The following is a 19,954-nucleotide window of genomic DNA, read 5'->3' on the forward strand; positions in this document are numbered from 1 at the left end:
AATTTAATTAAATTCTCAAATATTGCGACTGCATGTATGAGCCAATTACTTTAGTCCAATGTGAAATAGTATTAGAGAATGGACATTGTAAGAAAAAGTTTTCTCTAGTTCTGGGCATTGTTTCAATGTTACAAATTATAAAATCTGTTATATAAGTCGAGAACGACGATGTTCAGTCGGTTTTAATTAAATTTTTTCCAATTTTTTTATGTTCAAGTTAATTGTTCGAATAATTAAGATAGGAGAGAAGCCTAGTAATATAGAAATTATCTATAGAATCTATCTATCTTAGTAATATAGAAATTATCAGACTAGGTTTAATATGTTCTCTAAGGTTGGCATCAGTAAATTCTCGGGTAGATAGCGTTAAGAGCGAGGTCAGGATCGAAGTAAACAGCTGTTTCGTGTTGTTTCGTCTGTGTTGCTGTGGCAGAGATTAATCGGTATCTTTATCAGCTTGTTAAGCGGTAGGTAATATCTTACAGTAGTTCGTTTATTTCAATTGGCAATATTGTGCTATATTCATTATCCATGAGACTTAAGTCGTTATTAGAGTGTTTAAGATCGTTAGTCCGTTTACAAATCGCTCGGTAGAAGCTGACATGACATTCGAAGACCCATTTTTTGTTGTGAAAGAGTAAGTACTGATGCTTTATTTCGATTTGTAATGTTCATTTTTATTTTTAAGTTCAATGTGTAACACTTTTTCGTTAGTTTTTAGTAACATGGTGATAACTTAAAGGGGTTCTATGGTGGACGTTTCTTATATAGGAATCGTTACTTGTCGTTTGTTTTAAAACTGTTGTGTTTTGGCTATTTCGTTATTAAACGAGGTGCTCATTTAATATGTTATTGTTATTGTATTATAAACCGTGATTTTTTACAGTGGCAATCAGAATTTGTAATTTTGAGGGTTTATAACAGTGATGGTAATGTCTTTAAATTGTCTTATTTCTTGAAACGGGTTTGAACAAGTAGTTTTTTCCATAACTTTTGTATGAAAAATTAGTGTTTAGTAACAACTATCTTTTGTTTATTTTTCACTATTTTCATGTGAAGTCTTAATTGAATCTGAATTCATTTTTTTTTTAATCCATCATGTAGTTTTGTAGCCCTTATTTGTCTCATTTTGTATGCAAATAAAAAAGTATTCAAACTGTTTTCGTTGAATTTTAACGATAGTACAACTTTATTCTGTACAAATACCAGAAAAGAAAGATTTATATTCATTTCTCAACATAGGTAAAGATAAAATGAAATACATTATAAATTAGACTGATGGAAGTTATTATTAGACTAATGTATTTTAGATAAATTTAATAGAAAAAAATTTATACGAGTTTATATGTTATTGTGTAAATATAGTTTTTTATCAGTTTTTAAATTTTTTAAATTTATTTCTATTACATATTTTTTCAGCATTTTAATCTACTTAAGTACTACTGTTTAATAGTAAATATTCTGTAATGAATTTCATTGTTTAAGAGCTTTCAAGTGATTTTAGTTTGTGATATATAAAATCAGATTTCTTAATAGGTTTTATTTTAGATAAAATTTTATTATAAAATGTGCAGTGAGTAATTAAAACAGTTGATTGGGAAGATTAATGCTTTGGAGGACTATGTTGAGGCAGCGACTTCATTTTATTTCCAAAACTGAATGACTGAACTGAATGACTGCTTATACATTTTGTTCTTCCTCTCTGTCTCAACTAAGAAATTGTTCTGAGTGAATAATTATTATAACAATTGATGTGTAATCTATGAATCTTAAAATTTCAATCTAATAAAGGTTTTCAGTTTGACATAAAATCATCAATTTTTGAAGTGATCTGAAACACAAGTGTACTTCAAACACTTACGGTTTGAATGTATTCAATTTTTTTACTCATTGATAGATTGCAAATTCTATTTCGGTTAAAATTAATTTCCTACTTCAAAGACTTTATTGAAAAACTATAATCTTCTCAAGTTTATTTTTAGAGCTTTTGCAAGCTATTTCAACAATGCATTACATAGATCTGTTAGAACTATTTCTTGACAGGATATGGCATTTGAAGAAAGTGACATGTAAAAATATTTTGGTAATACTGAGCATTTAACTTGATCATTGACAGAAAAAGATCATTTGACAGAAGAAGCTAACATAAATTAAGTCTCAAAAATCCAAAATAAACCATTAACAACCTTGATAATCATCAGAGTTAGAGTTGACTTGGGATCAACCATTGAAGATGACTGATGATGCTCTTTGTGATTCTCCATCGTACACTTGACTAAATAGCACGGAACACATAGTGTAGTCTCTCTTTGTATTGACTATATTTCTGTTTGAATATAAATTCAGCCAAATGCCCTACTAGATGGTGTTTAGTATTGCTATACCTCGGTACTTTACACGTAACCTCTTTCCATAAAACTCAACCATAACCTCTCTCTACAGAACTTTAATATTAATTTTAACCTTAATCTCTCTTTACAGAACTGATTAGCATATGAATAGGTTGCCGTGTGACTAATGCAGTGTGAACTTCGACTTAGCATGGATCACCCAATGTCCAAACCTGTTTTCTGACATTTAGATCTTGCGTTTCCCTGATTCTAAGCATATCTACTATGCTATATACAAACCTGCTTTCCGACATTAGATCTTTTCTTTTCCTGAGCATGTCTACTGTGGTATATTAAAGTATGAAAAAGATGGAATATGAAGAAACAGTTGCTTAGAATTACCAATATTTTAAACCAATTTTTATATTAAGTGATAAAAAAATTTAAGGTATACTGCATGACAAAAATGAGTGATGTTGCTATACATCAAATTAAATTCTACTTAAGATGCTGAACTATCCCATCTCCCAGGAGGCTTGAAATTCCCTTGTGGGTTTACCCCAACCTCTATTTTCCCCTGTGAGGAAAGTGGCGGTTCATGATCAGAATCAAGTCCTTCAGACAGAAAGAGATATATTGGTTATCTGCTCTTCATTTGTGATTTGGTACCATGGGATTTAGATCAGGAATATATCGTCTGCATTACCATGTTTGTGGTACGTGAATCTAGTGAATTTGGAAAGAAATCACTTACCTTGGGTAAAACTCTGTCTATGAGTGCTGTGCTTCCTTGTCTCTGTTAAAGAGTTGTGCAGAAGACTTGATCAGTAGCCAAGATTGATTTTCAAAAAAAAGCTGGGCTACATATTCTCCTACAATTTAATCCACGATATGATGTTTGTTACATTTGATGGTGAAAATGATAAAAAAAAAATTGTTTTTTGTGACTACCCAAGCAAAATTTATTAAGCTTTTTACTCATGTCAAAGTGTTATCAATCGTTATTGCAGCCTTCCTCAGTGACATTTGTAGTGCTGTTTTTCTCTCTGGTTTCTGCTGAAGTTGTTTTTAATGGTGTTTTTAACTTAAGAAGATATTTTGGACACTGTCAAAGTTTATTAGATTTCAATTTTGTCAGTTGATTTAGTATACTGGTGTTACATATTTACATGTTTTGTAAAATGTAAGTTTATTATGCTAACATATGGTTATATCATAGAACATCTAAGTTAATGTTTTTGTTGATGTATTTTTTATTTGCTGTAGTTGGAAAATAAGATTTTTTTTATTATGAGGTGTGTTTTTACATTTTTTTATCTTCTGAACTGATTAAAAGGTGTTTTTTTTTCTGAAAACTTTAATTGTTAATTTAATTTCATTAAAAGTAGAAGAAACATTAATTTTTTACTTTCTCAAAATAGACAGCAAAGTCTCTTAAATAGACTGGCGTTTCTCTTCCCCAATTATTTATATGGAAATGGTTTTATTCAGGTAATTAATAAATATTCCTTAATTGACGCACCCAAAATATTACATATTGCTTTCTCTTTATTACATATTATATTATATAACAGTCAGTTCATTTTCATGTCAGAGACATCAATTTTTATTGCTGCATTATCAGATTCAGTTTTTATAAATATGTAAATTAATTCTACTGTTCAGAAAAAATGAAATTTAAGTAAAAAGATGTAAATGGATATTAAAGTTTCTATTTTGTCTATTCATTTTGACGGTGCTGCTAGTATACAGAAAAATCACATTTTCTCATATTTGAGTGATCCAATCATTCATTTTATTACTTTCTTTGTAGGTAACTTTTTTGTTTTCAAATTTAATATTTAAAAAATCGAATAAATGTATATATTTATATATTTTTTTCCATACAGTTTCTTACTGTAAAGTCGATAGATGGGTGGAATATATTGAAGAGTTATACGGAGGAAATGAATTAGAAAATGGTGTTATAGAGGAAGTTGAGGAGGTTGAAATGGGAGAAACAATACTGAGATCTGAATTTAAGAGAGCATTAAAAGATTTAAATGGCAGAAAGGCTCCTGGAATAGACGGAATACCTGTAGAATTACTGCGCAGTGCAGGTGAGGAAGCGATTGATAGATTATACAAACTGGTGTGTAATATTTATGAAAATGGGGAATTTCCATCAGACTTCAAAAAAAGTGTTATAGTTATGATACCAAAGAAAGCAGGGGCAGATAAATGTGAAGAATACAGAACAATTAGTTTAACTAGTCATGCATCAAAAATCTTAACTAGAATTTTATACAGAAGAATTGAGAGGAGAGTGGAAGAAGTGTTAGGAGAAGACCAATTTGGTGTCAGGAAAAGTATAGGGACAAGGGAAGCAATTTTAGGCCTCAGATTAATAGTAGAAGGAAGATTAAAGAAAAACAAACCAACATACTTGGCGTTTATAGACCTAGAAAAGGCTTTCGATAATGTAGACTGGAATAAAATGTTCAGCATTTTAAAAAAATTAGGGTTCAAATACAGAGATAGAAGAACAATTGCTAACATGTACAGGAACCAAACAGCAACAATAACAATTGAAGAACATAAGAAAGAAGTCCTAATAAGAAAGGGTGTCCGACAAGGATGTTCCCTATCGCCGTTACTTTTTAATCTTTACATGGAACTAGCAGTTAATGATGTTAAAGAACAATTTAGATTCGGAGTAACCGTACAAGGTGAAAAGATAAAGATGCTACGATTTGCTGATGATATAGTAATTCTAGCCGAGAGTAAAAAGGATTTAGAAGAAACAATGAACGGCATAGATGAAGTCCTACGCAAAAACTATCGCATGAAAATAAACAAGAACAAAACAAAAGTAATGAAATGTAGTAGAAATAACAAAGATGGACCACTGAATGTGAAAATAGGAGGATAAAAGATTATGGAGGTAGAAGAATTTTGTTATTTGGGAAGTAAAATTACTAAAGATGGACGAAGCAGGAGCGATATAAAATGCCGAATAGCACAAGCTAAACGAGCCTTCAGTAAGAAATATAATTTGTTTACATCAAAAATGAATTTAAATGTCAGGAAAAGATTTTTGAAAGTGTATGTTTGGAGTGTCGCTTTATATGGAAGTGAAACTTGGACAATCGGAGTATCTGAGAAGAAAAGATTAGAAGCTTTTGAAATGTGGTGCTATAGGAGAATGTTAAAAATCAGATGGGTGGATAAAGTGACAAATGAAGAGGTATTGGGGCAAATAGATGAAGAAAGAAGCATTTGGAAAAATATAGTTAAAAGAAGAGACAGACTTATAGGCCACATACTAAGGCATCCTGGAATAGTCGCTTTAATATTGGAAGGACAGGTAGAAGGAAAAAATTGTGTAGGCAGGCCACGTTTGGAATATGTAAAACAAATTGTTAGGATGTAGGATGTAGAGGATATACTGAAATGAAACGACTAGCACTAGATAGGGAATCTTGGCGAGCTCCATCAAACCAGTCAAATGACTGAAGACAAAAAAAAAATACAGTTTCTTACAAGTGTTAAAATAAAATAAATTTGCAACCTATTGCGTTCATAATTGCACTGTGTATTGTACATCTGTTTTGCATAATTATGCATAATGTTCTTCAAAAGATGTTTTGTAATGATAATATTTTAATATTATGTTATAATATCCACATATTTTTTTTTTGTATTTTATGAATTAAGTGTGTAATAGTGTCTGAAATTAAACCAACAAAACATTTTGTAAGCACTGAGTTGAGGAAAATAAACATTTTTATTTTTTTAAGAGATTTAAAATAATTAAATTAAAATTATTAAAACGTTTAAATTTCTCAGTGAAAAAATGTGATAAAATTTTTTTTTTTTCTTAGTTTTATTTTTTTGTTATTTTTCACTTAAGAATTGCATATTAAACAGAATTGAGGTATAAACAGTAATCTGTATTGTTAGCTTTACTTTAGTTAACTTATGAATTGTGTAGTCAGCGTTAATGATCTTGAGAAATCAGTTTTATTAAATGTGGCTTTGGCATACTAATTAGTATTTTTTTCTATTATAAAAAAATGATCAACTCCTTGGCTTTATGATCATTTTCAAAAATTGTTTAGCATTTTAATTTTGTTCAGATGTTACATTCAGATTTTTTAATTGTCAAGATTTTTTTTCAAATAAATCCTTCAGATTTTGATAAATCATCGTATAAGATTACAAGAATTGACGCAGAACAAAAAGTAAACTTGATTAGCATAATAAATTGAGGTTAAATCTTATTTATAATGAAGTATTTTTTAAAAGTTAGTTGCTTTTTAAATACATGGTACTTCTAAAATATCTTTCTGGAACTATTTTACAACTATCCTTCATACTATCAGTAGTTAGATCGAAGTTGAAGGAGCTGTGCAACAACTTTAAAATTTAGACTTCAATTCTTTGTATTTAAAAAGCGAGTAATTTTGTAATTCTAATAGACATGTTAATGTGATTACTTGATTTACTTTTTACTTGAAATTTTTTTTTAATAAGAAAATTTATTATTAAAAAATTATTATTAATTGACTAATTATTATTATTAATTAATTTATCTCTTTCAAATCCAAATCAACATTTATAATTTCAAAACATGATTTATTTAGTTACATCATTTAAGGATTCTGGATGTAATTTTAGTTTCATTTCTTTTTTTACGTTAATATTTCTTTGGGTTCAGGAAATATTCAAATTCATTGAAATATCAGTCGTGAGTGTAGTTCATAGTTTTTACATATATATATATATATATGCTGGTAATGTAACACTCTTTATTCTTAGGGATAAAATAAGTATATGTAGTTAATATAATTATATGCAAATAAATACAATTATTTAAAAAAATTAAGAAATTTTTTATTTGATTATTTTAATAAGTTTGAAAATAATAATTTATTTTTTGAGAATAAAATGTATGAATTGTTTTTATTTATATTAGATAAAAACGTTGTATGTTTTTGTGTTTGTTTCATACATTTTTAATCTAGAATGGTTTAGAGCTAGTTATTTAGTATTCTTTAATGTTAAGGAAAAATATTAATGCTTGAAGGTCATATAATTACATGGTATTTATTATTATCTAATATAGCAGTATTTATCTGCGTCATGTTAAAATATACTAATTTCTGTTTGTGCAGCGTTGTTGTTATTGTTCTTAATAGTTATTTTTTAGTATCTTTTTAATCAATCCTGTTATATTTCAAATACATTCTGTAAATGGTACAACAATGTATGTATATATATATATAGATTTTATGTATATACATGTATTGATAACTATTGGTTTCTTAGTTATTATCATTTGTTGTCAACACATTATTAAAATATAATATTATTTTATAAATGTATTACTTATATTTATTTTATTTTAAGAATAAAATTCTTCCTAGAATAATTTTTTATTGAGTTCCTGTTCACAATTTCATAACTACTTAATAATTACATGAGATAAAAATTTGGTACTAGAAATTTCTGTAAAAATTTAAGAAAGAAATTTTCAAAGTTATAATCAAACTTTAAGACATTTGAAAATAGCAGAAGTTTAAATGTTACTTTTAAATTTGTAAGTCCATTTTGGTCATACAATGCTGCAAGAATACCGATTGCAGTGTAGTCCTGTTAAATAGGTTTATTTTAGTAGTGGGGTAGCCCACTATTTCTATACAATTGCTAGTACTATAAGTAACCTAGCCACTTGTATTAGTGCCATTTAACATTAGCTAAGCTATTGTTTACAGTAAATTTTACTCATTTAGCATTGCTAAATAAGTAAAACAAGGAAGTAAGTTAGTTAATTCAGCCTTTTTATTTTTTATAAAGTTTATGAGTTTTATATTTTTAGTGAAATTATTTCCAAATTTTTTTTTACATTTTTATGAAATTTTGTGTCAGATTCAATTTTATGTAATGATTTTTTTTTAGTAAATATTAATTTTGAAATTTTTATCAGAATGGGCTATTGGAAAAAGCACTTTGATTATGCTTCTTTGTAAATATTAATTTTATTGTATATTATTATATATACTGTAATTGAAAACCTCTAAAATGCAACAAAAATAAAAAAAATTAAAAGTTAATAATAAATAAACACAGGATTATAATAGAAATACCTCTTGACAGTGATATCCACCCTTAGAAACAGTTTGAAAAATATTGCTAAAACAGTAAGATTATTTTTGTCATTACCTGAATCTTCTATAATCAGTTTCATTTAAATCCATTTTTTACTGTTTATTTATTTTCAGTTTATTAATTAAATTTTGTTGTTGCAGTCATTTTGAAATCTCACTATGAATTATCAATGTGTATTGATCACAGTGTAGTAGACCAACTGTTGGATGGCAATCAGTTATTGCCTGTGCAGGCCATCTATAATTAGTTGTATGCAATTTTGGCATAATTATACATTGAAGTATGCCTTCTTTAGAAGTAAGGTAGTTATATAGGGAAGACTATCACGTGAAGGAGTTTGAGAGATGTGTGAAGTAATATAGTTGTTTGATGTGGTGTCTCAAAAAAATAATTCCTTTGTAACAGTTTAGGAAACAGAAATTTTCAGTTGTTGGCCATATTTTCAAACATGATTTCAGTGAAGAAAACTGTAAAGACCTAATCTAGAAGAAATTAAAGTATTACTAACAGAACCATTGCTAGTGATATTGCATATAATATAAATAATGCACCTGATGGAAGCTGTTTATTCAGGTGTTCAGTAATAGCTAGTAGAAAGGTGAACAAGTTATATGTTAATAATGCTACAGATTCTCTTGTGAACATTTTTTTTCTTTTAGTAGAAGTTTAAAGGAGCAAGACTTTTTTTTCTTATTAGACTTCTATTACATTACTTCTAGAATAGCATTATGTAACCCACATTTATCTTTGATATTCGTAGAACTTGATTGTGAGTTTCTTTATGCAAATTCTTTCCAAGAAGGAATTTGTAGAAAATTATCGTTATTTAAAAGGATCTATTTAAAGGAATTTTCCAACAATTACTATTTTTAAAATTTGCGATTGATTTCAGAATTGATTTAAATTAAACTTGAAATTATTTTTGGAGGACTTGAAATTTAAAGAAAAATGAAAAAGATTTTTTTGTAACTTTTTTTTGAGGATCAGAGAATCTTACAATTGTAGATTAGTAATTGGTTTGGTAAGATTCAAGTCATATTGCCTTAATAAAGTGCCAATAATTGACATCTTAATGATGGATTCAATTCTTCATAGGGAGGGGTTTTGAAAAATTAGATAAATAATTTATAGATATAGGGCGGCCTAATGTTTATATTATTATTTTATTTTTTACTTACTTTTATATATGCTTCGAAGGTTAAGCAATCAATATAGTGCTTTTTGTTAATTTATCACTGTTTAAGGTGGTGTTTAATGTACCATAGTCTAGATGTGGAATCACACATTTAAGTATAATTTAGGTAGTCCCAAGAAAAGGGTCGTTCTATTTTTGAAAACTTCATTTCAATTTGAATTTTTCAAACAATTTTAACAACAAAGTTTAAGTCAAAACAGTGTTTCTTCTCCCCAAATAAATTTTTCAATATATAGAAAGATATATGGTGCATGGAAGGGAAAATGACAAGGAGAGTTTCCCTCCTGTACTGTAGTCAGCTTTTACAAAGTTAGTTGGCATGATAATAGAATCATCTATGTTTTATTGCTGTAAGTTCATGTTCACATTTTTTCTCAGCTGTAATTATTTTTTTTAAAAATGAACTGGAAAGAAATTCTGTAATTGTGAGTTTAATGCGATGAGTTTAATGAGAGTGGTGGGTCACTCTTCATAGGAGAGTGGTGGGTCTCAGCCTTTCATCCAGAGGTCTTCTTCCTTTTTGTTGACAGTACAACCCAGCAATGGTGCAGCCAATTTCAGCTTTCTCACCTCTATTTAACCCTACTCAAAGCAAACATTCACCAGTTCCTTATTACCATCCCAGCATATTCTCCACCACCACATTGATCATTCTTGTTTTGTCCTATTTTTCTTTTTGCCTTCTATGGATATATTCCATCACTAAATCATATTGCACATCCTTTCTTGATCTGTGTAAATAATTGAAAGTGCCATTTAAGTACAAAATTCTGCTTGCATTCCATTAGAAATGTTAATTATCGATTTTACTTATCAGTTTCCCATTTCTTTTCTGCTTGTTAAATTAACTGCTGTCTCATCTGTGGTATGGCTTTAATTTTCGTTGAAAGTTTTTGTATAATGTGTAGCTTCATCAATCCCGCATCCAACCTCTATCTGGAGGACATATATCAGGGTTTTCATCATATTGCGAAGAAAACCCAGATTTAAAGTGTCAGTTGATTGTCTGGAAGAAACTGTGAGGAAGTTTCTAGGGATTGCCTAGAAGAGGGGGTAGAATTTTGTGACTTTGAGTGTTTTCTGGAATTCTTTTTGGGAGCAGAAGGAATTGGGAAAACAGGCTAGGCCTCAGATGTCCTAAATGTTTCTAGAAACAGTTAGTACATCAGAGGTTTTTTGTCTTTAATTACTTTTAATAATGATTTACGTATTTTAAAGCTTGAATTTCATGAAATAAAAAAAAAATGCCTTAAGGAAAATAGTATGATAACAGCAACAATTGATTTACTATAAGAGCATACTAGACCAATTATTACTTTTCAAATCACATTTTTGATTAAGTAACCTGTATTTAAGAAAAGAAAAAATCAGTGATAGTGTGTACAGAAATATAAAGTTTTATTAAAATGTTTTTATTGTTAAAAAAATGCCTAGTGAAATTTAATAAAAAAATAAAAAAACAATTCATAAATCTTATATTGTTAACGCAGTATCTTAGTAACATATATTTTATTTAAAAATTCAGTCTGCGATGGAGCGGGTTTGTGTGAGGTAGGGAGGATGGGAGGGCCCTACCTCAAAAAATAATATTCTTTTATTATTATTTTTTTAAATAAATCATTTATTTAAAAAAAAATAATAGTAAAAGAATGTTCATAGTAGAGAATTTTTAAACTTCATTGAATCTAAATATTAATAAAGACAAAAAATTACTTTTGGAAAAAGATGGTTATGATCAATTCTAAAAAACAATTTGCATAAATTTATTAAACTATTTTGGGTTTTTTGCATTTCTTTACAAAAGGAAAAAAATAGTTATATACATTGATTACAATAGTTAAGCTCTTATATAATTTTTAAAGTTAAAAATAAAATTAATTATCTGTATATAATCTATAAGCGTCATCTTTTAAATCATAAATATTAAAATTTTTTGTATGCTTCTAAAGGAGAAAGGAACTGGTCAATTCTCCACACCTCTGGACCACAGACATTTTATCTAATCCTGCTTGTTCTTTATGTAACAAATGTTGTAATAATAGTTACAGGTGGAATTTGGAATTTTACAGATGGGAATTTTTATCATTTGGATACAGTATTTATACAAGATGTCAATTTAAAAAAAAAAAGTTAAAAAAATTAATAATTTAATTTTTATCAAAATGCCAGAAGCCTACTATGGGAAAAGAAAGTACTAACAAAGTGCAAAAGAAGTACTTTTAAAACTTAATTGAATTTGTATAGAAATAATGTATGGAATTTTTTCAAGGGTACTGTATTATGCATCTAACATTTTAGAAATTAACAGTGAAGACTTGCTTTATTATTGTTTCCATCGAATTTATACTACATTCATTAATTGAAATCAAAGGCTACGAAAACCTTGCATTTCTGTATATTTATAGTATAGACTTGTATGTCTCTATGAAACATTATGATGTGATTGTAAGGCTGGTGGCAGATGATATTATTCAGTTGAAATTTGAGAATTCCTACCTGGTCTCTGAAACAAAATTTTATTCATTTTGTCAAAAATATCTAAGTTTGTCAGAACTCATTCAGGGGGCAGATATTCTCCTCTCCCTTTACCACTTTTCAATGCCTCTGCTGATTCCCATTAAATTTTGTTACATTTATATTTCTGTTAGACTGGCTTTATAGGTTCAAAGGTTTGTGAGCCTTGTTTTTTTTTTTATTAATCTTCATATAGCTTCTTATCAGTTTGTAAATTGATAAAAGTGTTAAGAGGTTCTGAATGACGGAGTATTCATTTATTCATGAGTGTATTGTATTGTTTAATATTTTTATTTTAAATTTTAACCCATATTTTGACAATTTTTTTTCATCTGATAAGTAAAAATTAATGTAGCTCCCTTGCCGTTGCTCTAAATTGGTGATTTGTTAATCATAATTCAATATTTTTAATCCTAAGCCCCAAAAAATGCCCATCATATATATAGGACAATGGTAAGTAATAGTCATTTTGAAAAAATTGCCTTGTCCTAAAAATAAGACTGATAAATACTATAAAATATTTTTTAATATTTATTTTATTAGGTATAATACCTGAATCTTTTAAATAAATATTTTTAAGAATGAAGCACAAAAACTTCTGTAATTATTTTTTTTAAACTGTAATTATAAAATACAAATATGGAAACATGTACACGAAGTAAATATAATGAAAAAACTTTAAAAATACATAATTTTGTTCAAATAATATCTTATTTAAACTCATTTTTCATATGCAATTTAAAACAGTTATTTAATTTTTTTAGATTGGAATGGTCCAAAACATTTTGCACAAAACATTTTTTTGTCGGTGGTTTGATTTTCTGTTTTTCATTTGGCATCAACTTTATCTCTTTCAAACAGCAAGTGTTCTTTTTTTTCGAATTTTGAATCATCAAAAGGACTTGCTATCTGAGCATGTGCATTAATTACTGGATGATTTACTGATTGCCTGGAGTTGATTGATTTCAAATAAGCTACAGTAATGCATCTTCGAAAATTCAACAAAAACATTGCTTTTTAATTATGAACTTTTTTATGAATAATACAAGCATTTATAACGGTCATATCTAAAATTCTTATTACTGTAGGCCAGTACAATTTTTTACCTTTAATACTTATAGAATATTTTGATGCTAGCCTATTGTGTAGGTCAACACCTCCCATTCATCTGATTGTAGCTCTTTATCAATTTTGGCATGGGCACTGATACCTTCTTTTTTTGTTCTTTACAGTATATCTGTTTACTGATTCTAATGGGTCAACAGAATCGTAGTTGGTTGCCACAGTAACAATGCTACTGTCATACCATTGTACCACAAGTATATTATTTTTTCAGAATGAAAATTGAAGTAGCTGTAGCAGTAGCTACTCACACTTCATAACGCCCAAAATTTATAGGCGAACCGCACAAATTCGCCACGAATAAACTGCTACAAACAGTTGTGCCAAAAATATTTAATAATCATCTCATCAACAGATAATTTCTCATCAAAAAAAACCAGTAAGGGAGAAAGAGTTGTTAACCAATTGTATTAATGGTCTGACCTTAAACCCTTTATCCCACTGTACATACTCATTTACAGCAAAAACACAGCTACTTGCCAGCAGCAAATTGTTATTATAGCTGTATCAGTATTGCCAACCTAAGATATGAATATTTATCACTGTCATATTTATATGACTGGCAAATTTTGTCAAGTTTTCCTACCTCGGGGGAAAATATATTTAAACCTTATCTGCACAACCTATTCTCATGGGTTTTATAAGAGAATAACCAAAAAAATATTAAAAAAAAAATGTAATAAAATAACAAAATAAATGTCTTGTACCACAGCCAAAATTTTACTTTTTAATTTGCATAAAAGAATTGTTTTATTACGATATATAAAAAAGTTTATATAGTATTTGTACAGCATAGTTTTAATTAATGATTGTGAAAGAAATAATGGTGGTGACTATTTGTTATTTATCATTAATGTACAAAATTGATGTGTCCTATTTATATGAGAGCGGTAAAAAACAGGTTAAAAAGTATAGCCTATATTTTATATAAATTTGTTTTTTGTTAGTAACCTTGAAATATTCAAGAAGAAAATCCGTATGATGTTTATGAACCTTGAATTTTTATGTAGCTCAGTTAAATTCTTTTTTCTTTTTTTTAAAGCAAATTTAAAAACAAAACAGGTTTTTGACCATATGAAATGATTTCCATTTTTATATTTTGTAGATTGTTTCCCTGCAGTAAATATTTTTCAAGTAATGTAAGTGGAAATTACACTTTCACACAGACAATTTTAGTATACTTTACTAATCATCATTTACTTTATTGACAAATATCAAAGTATATTGATTTAAAGTCTAACGCTGATCTAATATTTTTACTCAAAACTATTAGAAAATTAATTGGAAAACTTGACATAAGTTTTCAGACAGCTTTGGCTCAGTTGATAGAAGAGCTAGTTTAAATATCTCTCTCATTTCTTCCACTTATTTCTCTTATTTTTTGAAGTTTAGGTTTATTGGTTTGTATTTCTTGTGAATGAAAATTTTTATGTGAGCAGCAATTTTTGTAGGTGATTTTAAACAAAACAAACTACTTTAAATTAAATAAACTTTAAAAACTTTATATCTCCAACCTCAAAAAACATACTGTAACGGTTAGAGAAGTTTTCAGAAGAAAGAGAAAGGAAATGAAGAAACGACAAAGGAATTATTTCTAGAAAGAATTTATAGAAAACCGTAGAATATGGGGACAATAGAGAGAAATCATTACGCTTGAGCAAATAAAAGGGGAAGTAAGGTACTGCAAGTCAGGCCCTACGACAGGAGATATAAATACTGCCGAGGACCAGCGGTGTTGTAGTTTTTCAGTACAGTGTGCGATAAATACGATCACAGTGTGTGCATTCGGAGTAAGTGTGCGATAACAAACGAGCGAAGAGTACGTCATAAGTATTCTATTTTTGGACTGTGGTCCAAAAGTAAGAAAGGCTGTCGGTTATTTCTTTGTGAGCAAGGGTGTAAGTGATATTAATTTATAAAGTGTAAGATAGTTCTTTCTGTAAATATTAAAAGTGAATAATTCTTGCATAAAGCGAATTGTTCATTTGCGATTGTTATTTTACAGTTAATTCTATATTCGTTTCTTTGTAAGCTTTGTAAGGTGTATAGTGAATCGGAAATGTATTAAAATCTGTTAAAATTTTAATAGCAGTGGTAGTTAGCGCTTACGTTACTAAGGTTTTTCTACTTTGTTTTTGTAATTATAATTGTAAATTTATTACTAGTAAAATAGTCGCTACCAGTAAGGACATTATCGCGTTTTTAACACAAATGAATGAAATTATTTATGAAAAGATAAATAAAATGAAAAAAATAAAAAATAAAATGAAGTAAAATATGATTGAAAAAAATGGATATAATGTGTTTCTTCAATATATCTCATATTGAAAAAAAATTAGGTAGCCTTAGCGCAGAACTTGAGATGAAGTCGAGTGTTAAGTCTGATTTTGATCGGTTTAAAATATACTGTAGTAAGTTAGATGATAGATTAGTTAAGGTCAGACAATTAGTTAAAAATAACCTAGAAATTAAAATATATAAAGTTTTAGAGGTTGGCCAAAAGGACATCGTACGGGCAACAAAAGCAGTTCGTAGCGCCGGGGAATTGTGTATTAACAGTTCACAGGACCAGGAATTAGGCGCTTCGATGGGACGTTATACGGCGGTGAAGCCACCCATGTCTGGCGGAAAGCTGTCTTCAAGCGACAGTTCGGAAGGCGTTCAGTCATAACGGTTAAAGAATACTGGAGACGGCCACGTACCGGGTCACCGCACTTCTGGGGCAAGCAGCGTAGCCAGCCATAGGTGGGTCGTAAGGGACAGCACAACCTGGCGGCTGTCTACAGGTGTGAGTTTCGGGGACGAGTTTCAGAATACTAACGAGATGCTGCAGGAGTTCGCCACCGGTATCTAGCGTCCTGGCTCCCATAGGGGAAGACTCCCTCCATGTGACGGTTTCGGTCGCCACGCCATTCCCTCCTTGCCTAGTCCTTATGGGCTTTACGGGAGGTCATCTTCAGTACCTCGGCAATGACATCTTTCACTCTAGCCTCAGCCAGGATGCCATCGACGCGAATGCCACAAGCGACATTCGCATCGGTGTACTACTAACATAAACTCGAAATAAAACACATTTAGCCAAGTCTCAAATAAAACTAAATGACTCTAAGAACGAAGAACTGAACTCTACCTACCCGAAAGGGTACATACTCTGTCTCATCTCATCTTCCTGCCACGGGGCGACACTATGATGCTGTTCTATCTTCTTTATTTTCTCCGAAGTCGATTCACCTAACCTCTTAGCAACATAACGCTGTTACCTCTCAGATGCGATCAAGTCAATCAGTTTCACGCCTGCGATCACCGAAATGGATACTGGCAAGTCGCTGTGTGTCCAGACGACAAAGAGAAGACTGCATTTTCTACTGGATGAGGTCTGTGGCGATTTACCGTAATGCCTTTTGGATTCCGCAATGCACCAGAAAAATTCGAACGATTAATGGAGCTGAATAGTTTTAACTCTTGAAGAAGAAATTATGTCCAGCTCCATTCCTTGGTTACCCTCGGTCGGATGATACATTCGTAGTTGGTGCAGATACAACCAGCGTTGAAATCGGCGGGGTAATCTTGCGAATGTAAGATGAAGAAGAACGAGTAATCGTCTATTTCAGCAAAAACTCTATCGAAACCGGACGGAGGCTACTGCGTGACTCATCGAAAATTGCTTGCTGTATTAAAGATACTAGAACACTTCCACAGGTGTATTTATATGGAAAGCACTTCATACTACGAACTGATCATTCGGCAATCGTGTGGCTGGTTCAGTTTTAGAAATCTCGAGGGACAGACAGCACGTTGGCTAGAAAGTTTTGTGGACTGCATTTGTTATGCGGCCTAGCTCATAAATATAAATTCCCCAGGAACTTTCTTCAAATCATGGGCAATGATAAAGAAGTTTTGGTTTTGGGCCGAGTTTTTTAATTTTGTTAATTTTATTTTATTTATATAAATATGTTTTTATTAATTTTTAAGTTTTTTATCTGTGAGAGTAGTTAGGTAAATTTAATTTTTAGTTTTTGATATTAGTTTTAGGTTTTTTAGTGATATTTTATCTGTGTTATTCTTTTTATTTTTAGTTAAATTTTACGTTTTAATTTTACGCTTATTTTTAATTTTAGTTTAACGGCTGTGATATTAGTTTTTTACTTTTTTAATTTTTAAGATAGTTCTAGTTAAAGTTATTTTTAGCTATTTATTATTTTTTTTATAAAATTTTATTCCGGGCGATGGTAACGCCAAAGCGTTTTTCGCCCCCGCCCAAAAAAAGTGTTGTCTTCAAAAATATGATTTCAATGGAGGGAGCATTCAAATACGGATGCTTTTTCCAGACCACCTGTCCTGCCGCATGGTAGAATGAATCGCAGTTTCAGATGTACGTTGAATCAAAATTATAGCAGCAACAGACTTGCAAAAAGAGGAAATGAGAGAATCACAATTATCAGATACGGCCGCTATTAATTGAGAAAGAGATAAGAGAACGACGAAAATGGGAGATCAACAATCGAAGCCCGGTGTACAAAGTTTATTGGAAGGATGGCATTCTCTACCGGGCAATCCGCGGATGGAAGACTGTGGATACTGCAACGTTTTCTCCCAAACGGTAAAGTTCTGGAATAAATTCATGGCGGAACGTCGGGAGGTCACTTAGCCGCCCGACTAATAAAACCTTTTCCGTTAGTAAAACGGAAAAGGTGCTCAACTGTTGTACTGATGGATGTCCTCGACTAGCTACACATCAATTACGCAGCTTGCACCAATTCTCAACGTCGTCTGATAAATGGAGCCAGTAGTAGAATTGTTGCAAGCTGTGTAATTGATTTGTAACTAGTCGAGGACAAGCATCAGTACAACGTGGGAGCACCATTTGAGCGGTTGCCATCGATATTGCTGGACCTTTCCCGATCACCGACAGAGGATATAAGTATTTACTATTAACCGTGGATTACTTCCCTAAATGGCCGGAAGTATACGCTTTACCAAACCAAGAACCATTATCGGTAGCTGTCACTCTGGTGAATGAATTCTTCTGCCGTTTTGGGGTACGAGAGAAACAGTGACCAAGGGCGGAACTTTGAATCTCATCTTTTGCAAGAGGTTTCCGAGCTTTTCGGTGTATGAAAAACAAGAACTACGTCGCTTCGTCCACTGTCAGATGACATGGTAGAACACTACATCAATTGGTTAATCAGCCTGACTTGGACCAAGAAACTACCTCTTTTTATAATGGTTTACAGAGCAGCTGTGCGTGAAACTACCTACAAAAACATGATTAAGAAAGCTGAGGTTACTATATGATTTGCTCTTCGTTCACTGCCTGGGAAACTTAAATGCAGTAACAGCGGAATCGGTTAGTGGCCTACAGAAATCCATCATTATGACCGACAACATTTGAAGATGGCCCGCGACCGCATGAAAGCAAGACTCGACCTATAGGCAAATTCGTCTGGGTTTCAAGGAGGTCGAGTGGGCTCTACCGTCCAAGGAAGATAGAAGATATCAGAAACTTGAGACCAATCGGGAAGTATCTTACATTGTACTGAGCACAGAAGCAGTGACGTAATCTGTAGAATTCAGCGCAATCCAAGAACGATGAAGATTGTAGTTCATCTGGACCGCGTGGTGTGTTATCAGAGTTTTGTTCGGGACTATCAGTTTTAAGGAGGGGGCAGTGTAACAGGTGGAGAAACTTCCAGAAGAAGAGAGAAAATGTAGGAAAAAAAATCTAGTCGAAACTGCCAAGTAATACTTTCTAGTGAGAATTTATAGAAAAGCGTAGAAGGTGCGGACAATAGAAATCATTGGCCTTAAACAAACAAAAGAGTTGGTCGGGTATTGGTACTGCAGGTCAGGCCGTTGGCCCAGAGATACAAATACTGCCGAGAACAGTGGAGTTTCAGTTTTTCGGTACAGTGTGCGATTTACACGAGCACGGTTTGCGATAAATGCGATCACAGTATGCGATAACAAGCGAACAAAGAATACGTGGAGTATTCCGTTTTTGTATACTGGTTAAGACAAGAGACTATGCGGTGATTTCTTCATCATCAGGGGTCTAAATGACATTATTAATTAATAAAGTGTAAAATAGTTATTTTTGTAAACATTAAAAGTGAATAATTCTTGCTTAGGTGAATTATTGATTTTGCGATTATGTTACTGCTAATTCTGTATCAAATCTCTATTAAACTACTGTACGGTGTGTAGTAATTGGGAATTGTATTTTGCTATTTGTTGTTGATCTCTTTTATACATTATAAGTTATTTAAGCGTAATAAATTATATTTGTAGAGGTTTTTACGTCTATCTCCCGATATCCATTTCAGACCGCGAACAGCGACTAATACCAAAAATGAAAAATAATACCCTTTAATTCTTCTTTAAATTTCAACTTTTTGAAGTCGGCATTAAATTTAAGGTTAACAAGTTGGTAGTTTTTTGTTTATGTAGTATATATATATATATATAAAACCCACCGGGTTGGTCTAATGGTGACCTCATGTTCCCAAATCATCTGATTTGGAAGTCGAGAGTTCCAGCGTTCAAGTCTTAGTAAAGGCAGTTATTTTTATACGGATTTTTTTACGTATACGTTATTTTTATACGGATTCGATACCGGTGTTCTTTGGTGGTTGGGTTTTAATTA

The 19,954-nt window shown here is 30.8% G+C and overlaps 1 protein-coding gene across 2 annotated transcripts in view; it reads left to right on the forward strand.

Annotated features, from left to right (window-relative positions):
* Positions 1-392: 392 nt before the first annotated feature.
* Positions 393-19,954, forward strand: part of Syx6 (Syntaxin 6) — a 48,238-nt gene continuing 28,676 nt past the window's right edge. For both annotated transcript variants that reach the window (XM_075373022.1, XM_075373023.1), the window contains exon 1: positions 393-637. In XM_075373022.1, the coding sequence (XP_075229137.1) occupies positions 603-637 (35 nt within the window). In that variant the 5' untranslated portion in view covers positions 393-602. The remainder of the gene's footprint in view (positions 638-19,954) is intronic.

The sequence above is a fragment of the Lycorma delicatula genome, chromosome 8 (genome assembly GCF_047948215.1).
Source record: "Lycorma delicatula isolate Av1 chromosome 8, ASM4794821v1, whole genome shotgun sequence".
Classification (NCBI taxonomy): domain Eukaryota; kingdom Metazoa; phylum Arthropoda; class Insecta; order Hemiptera; family Fulgoridae; genus Lycorma; species Lycorma delicatula.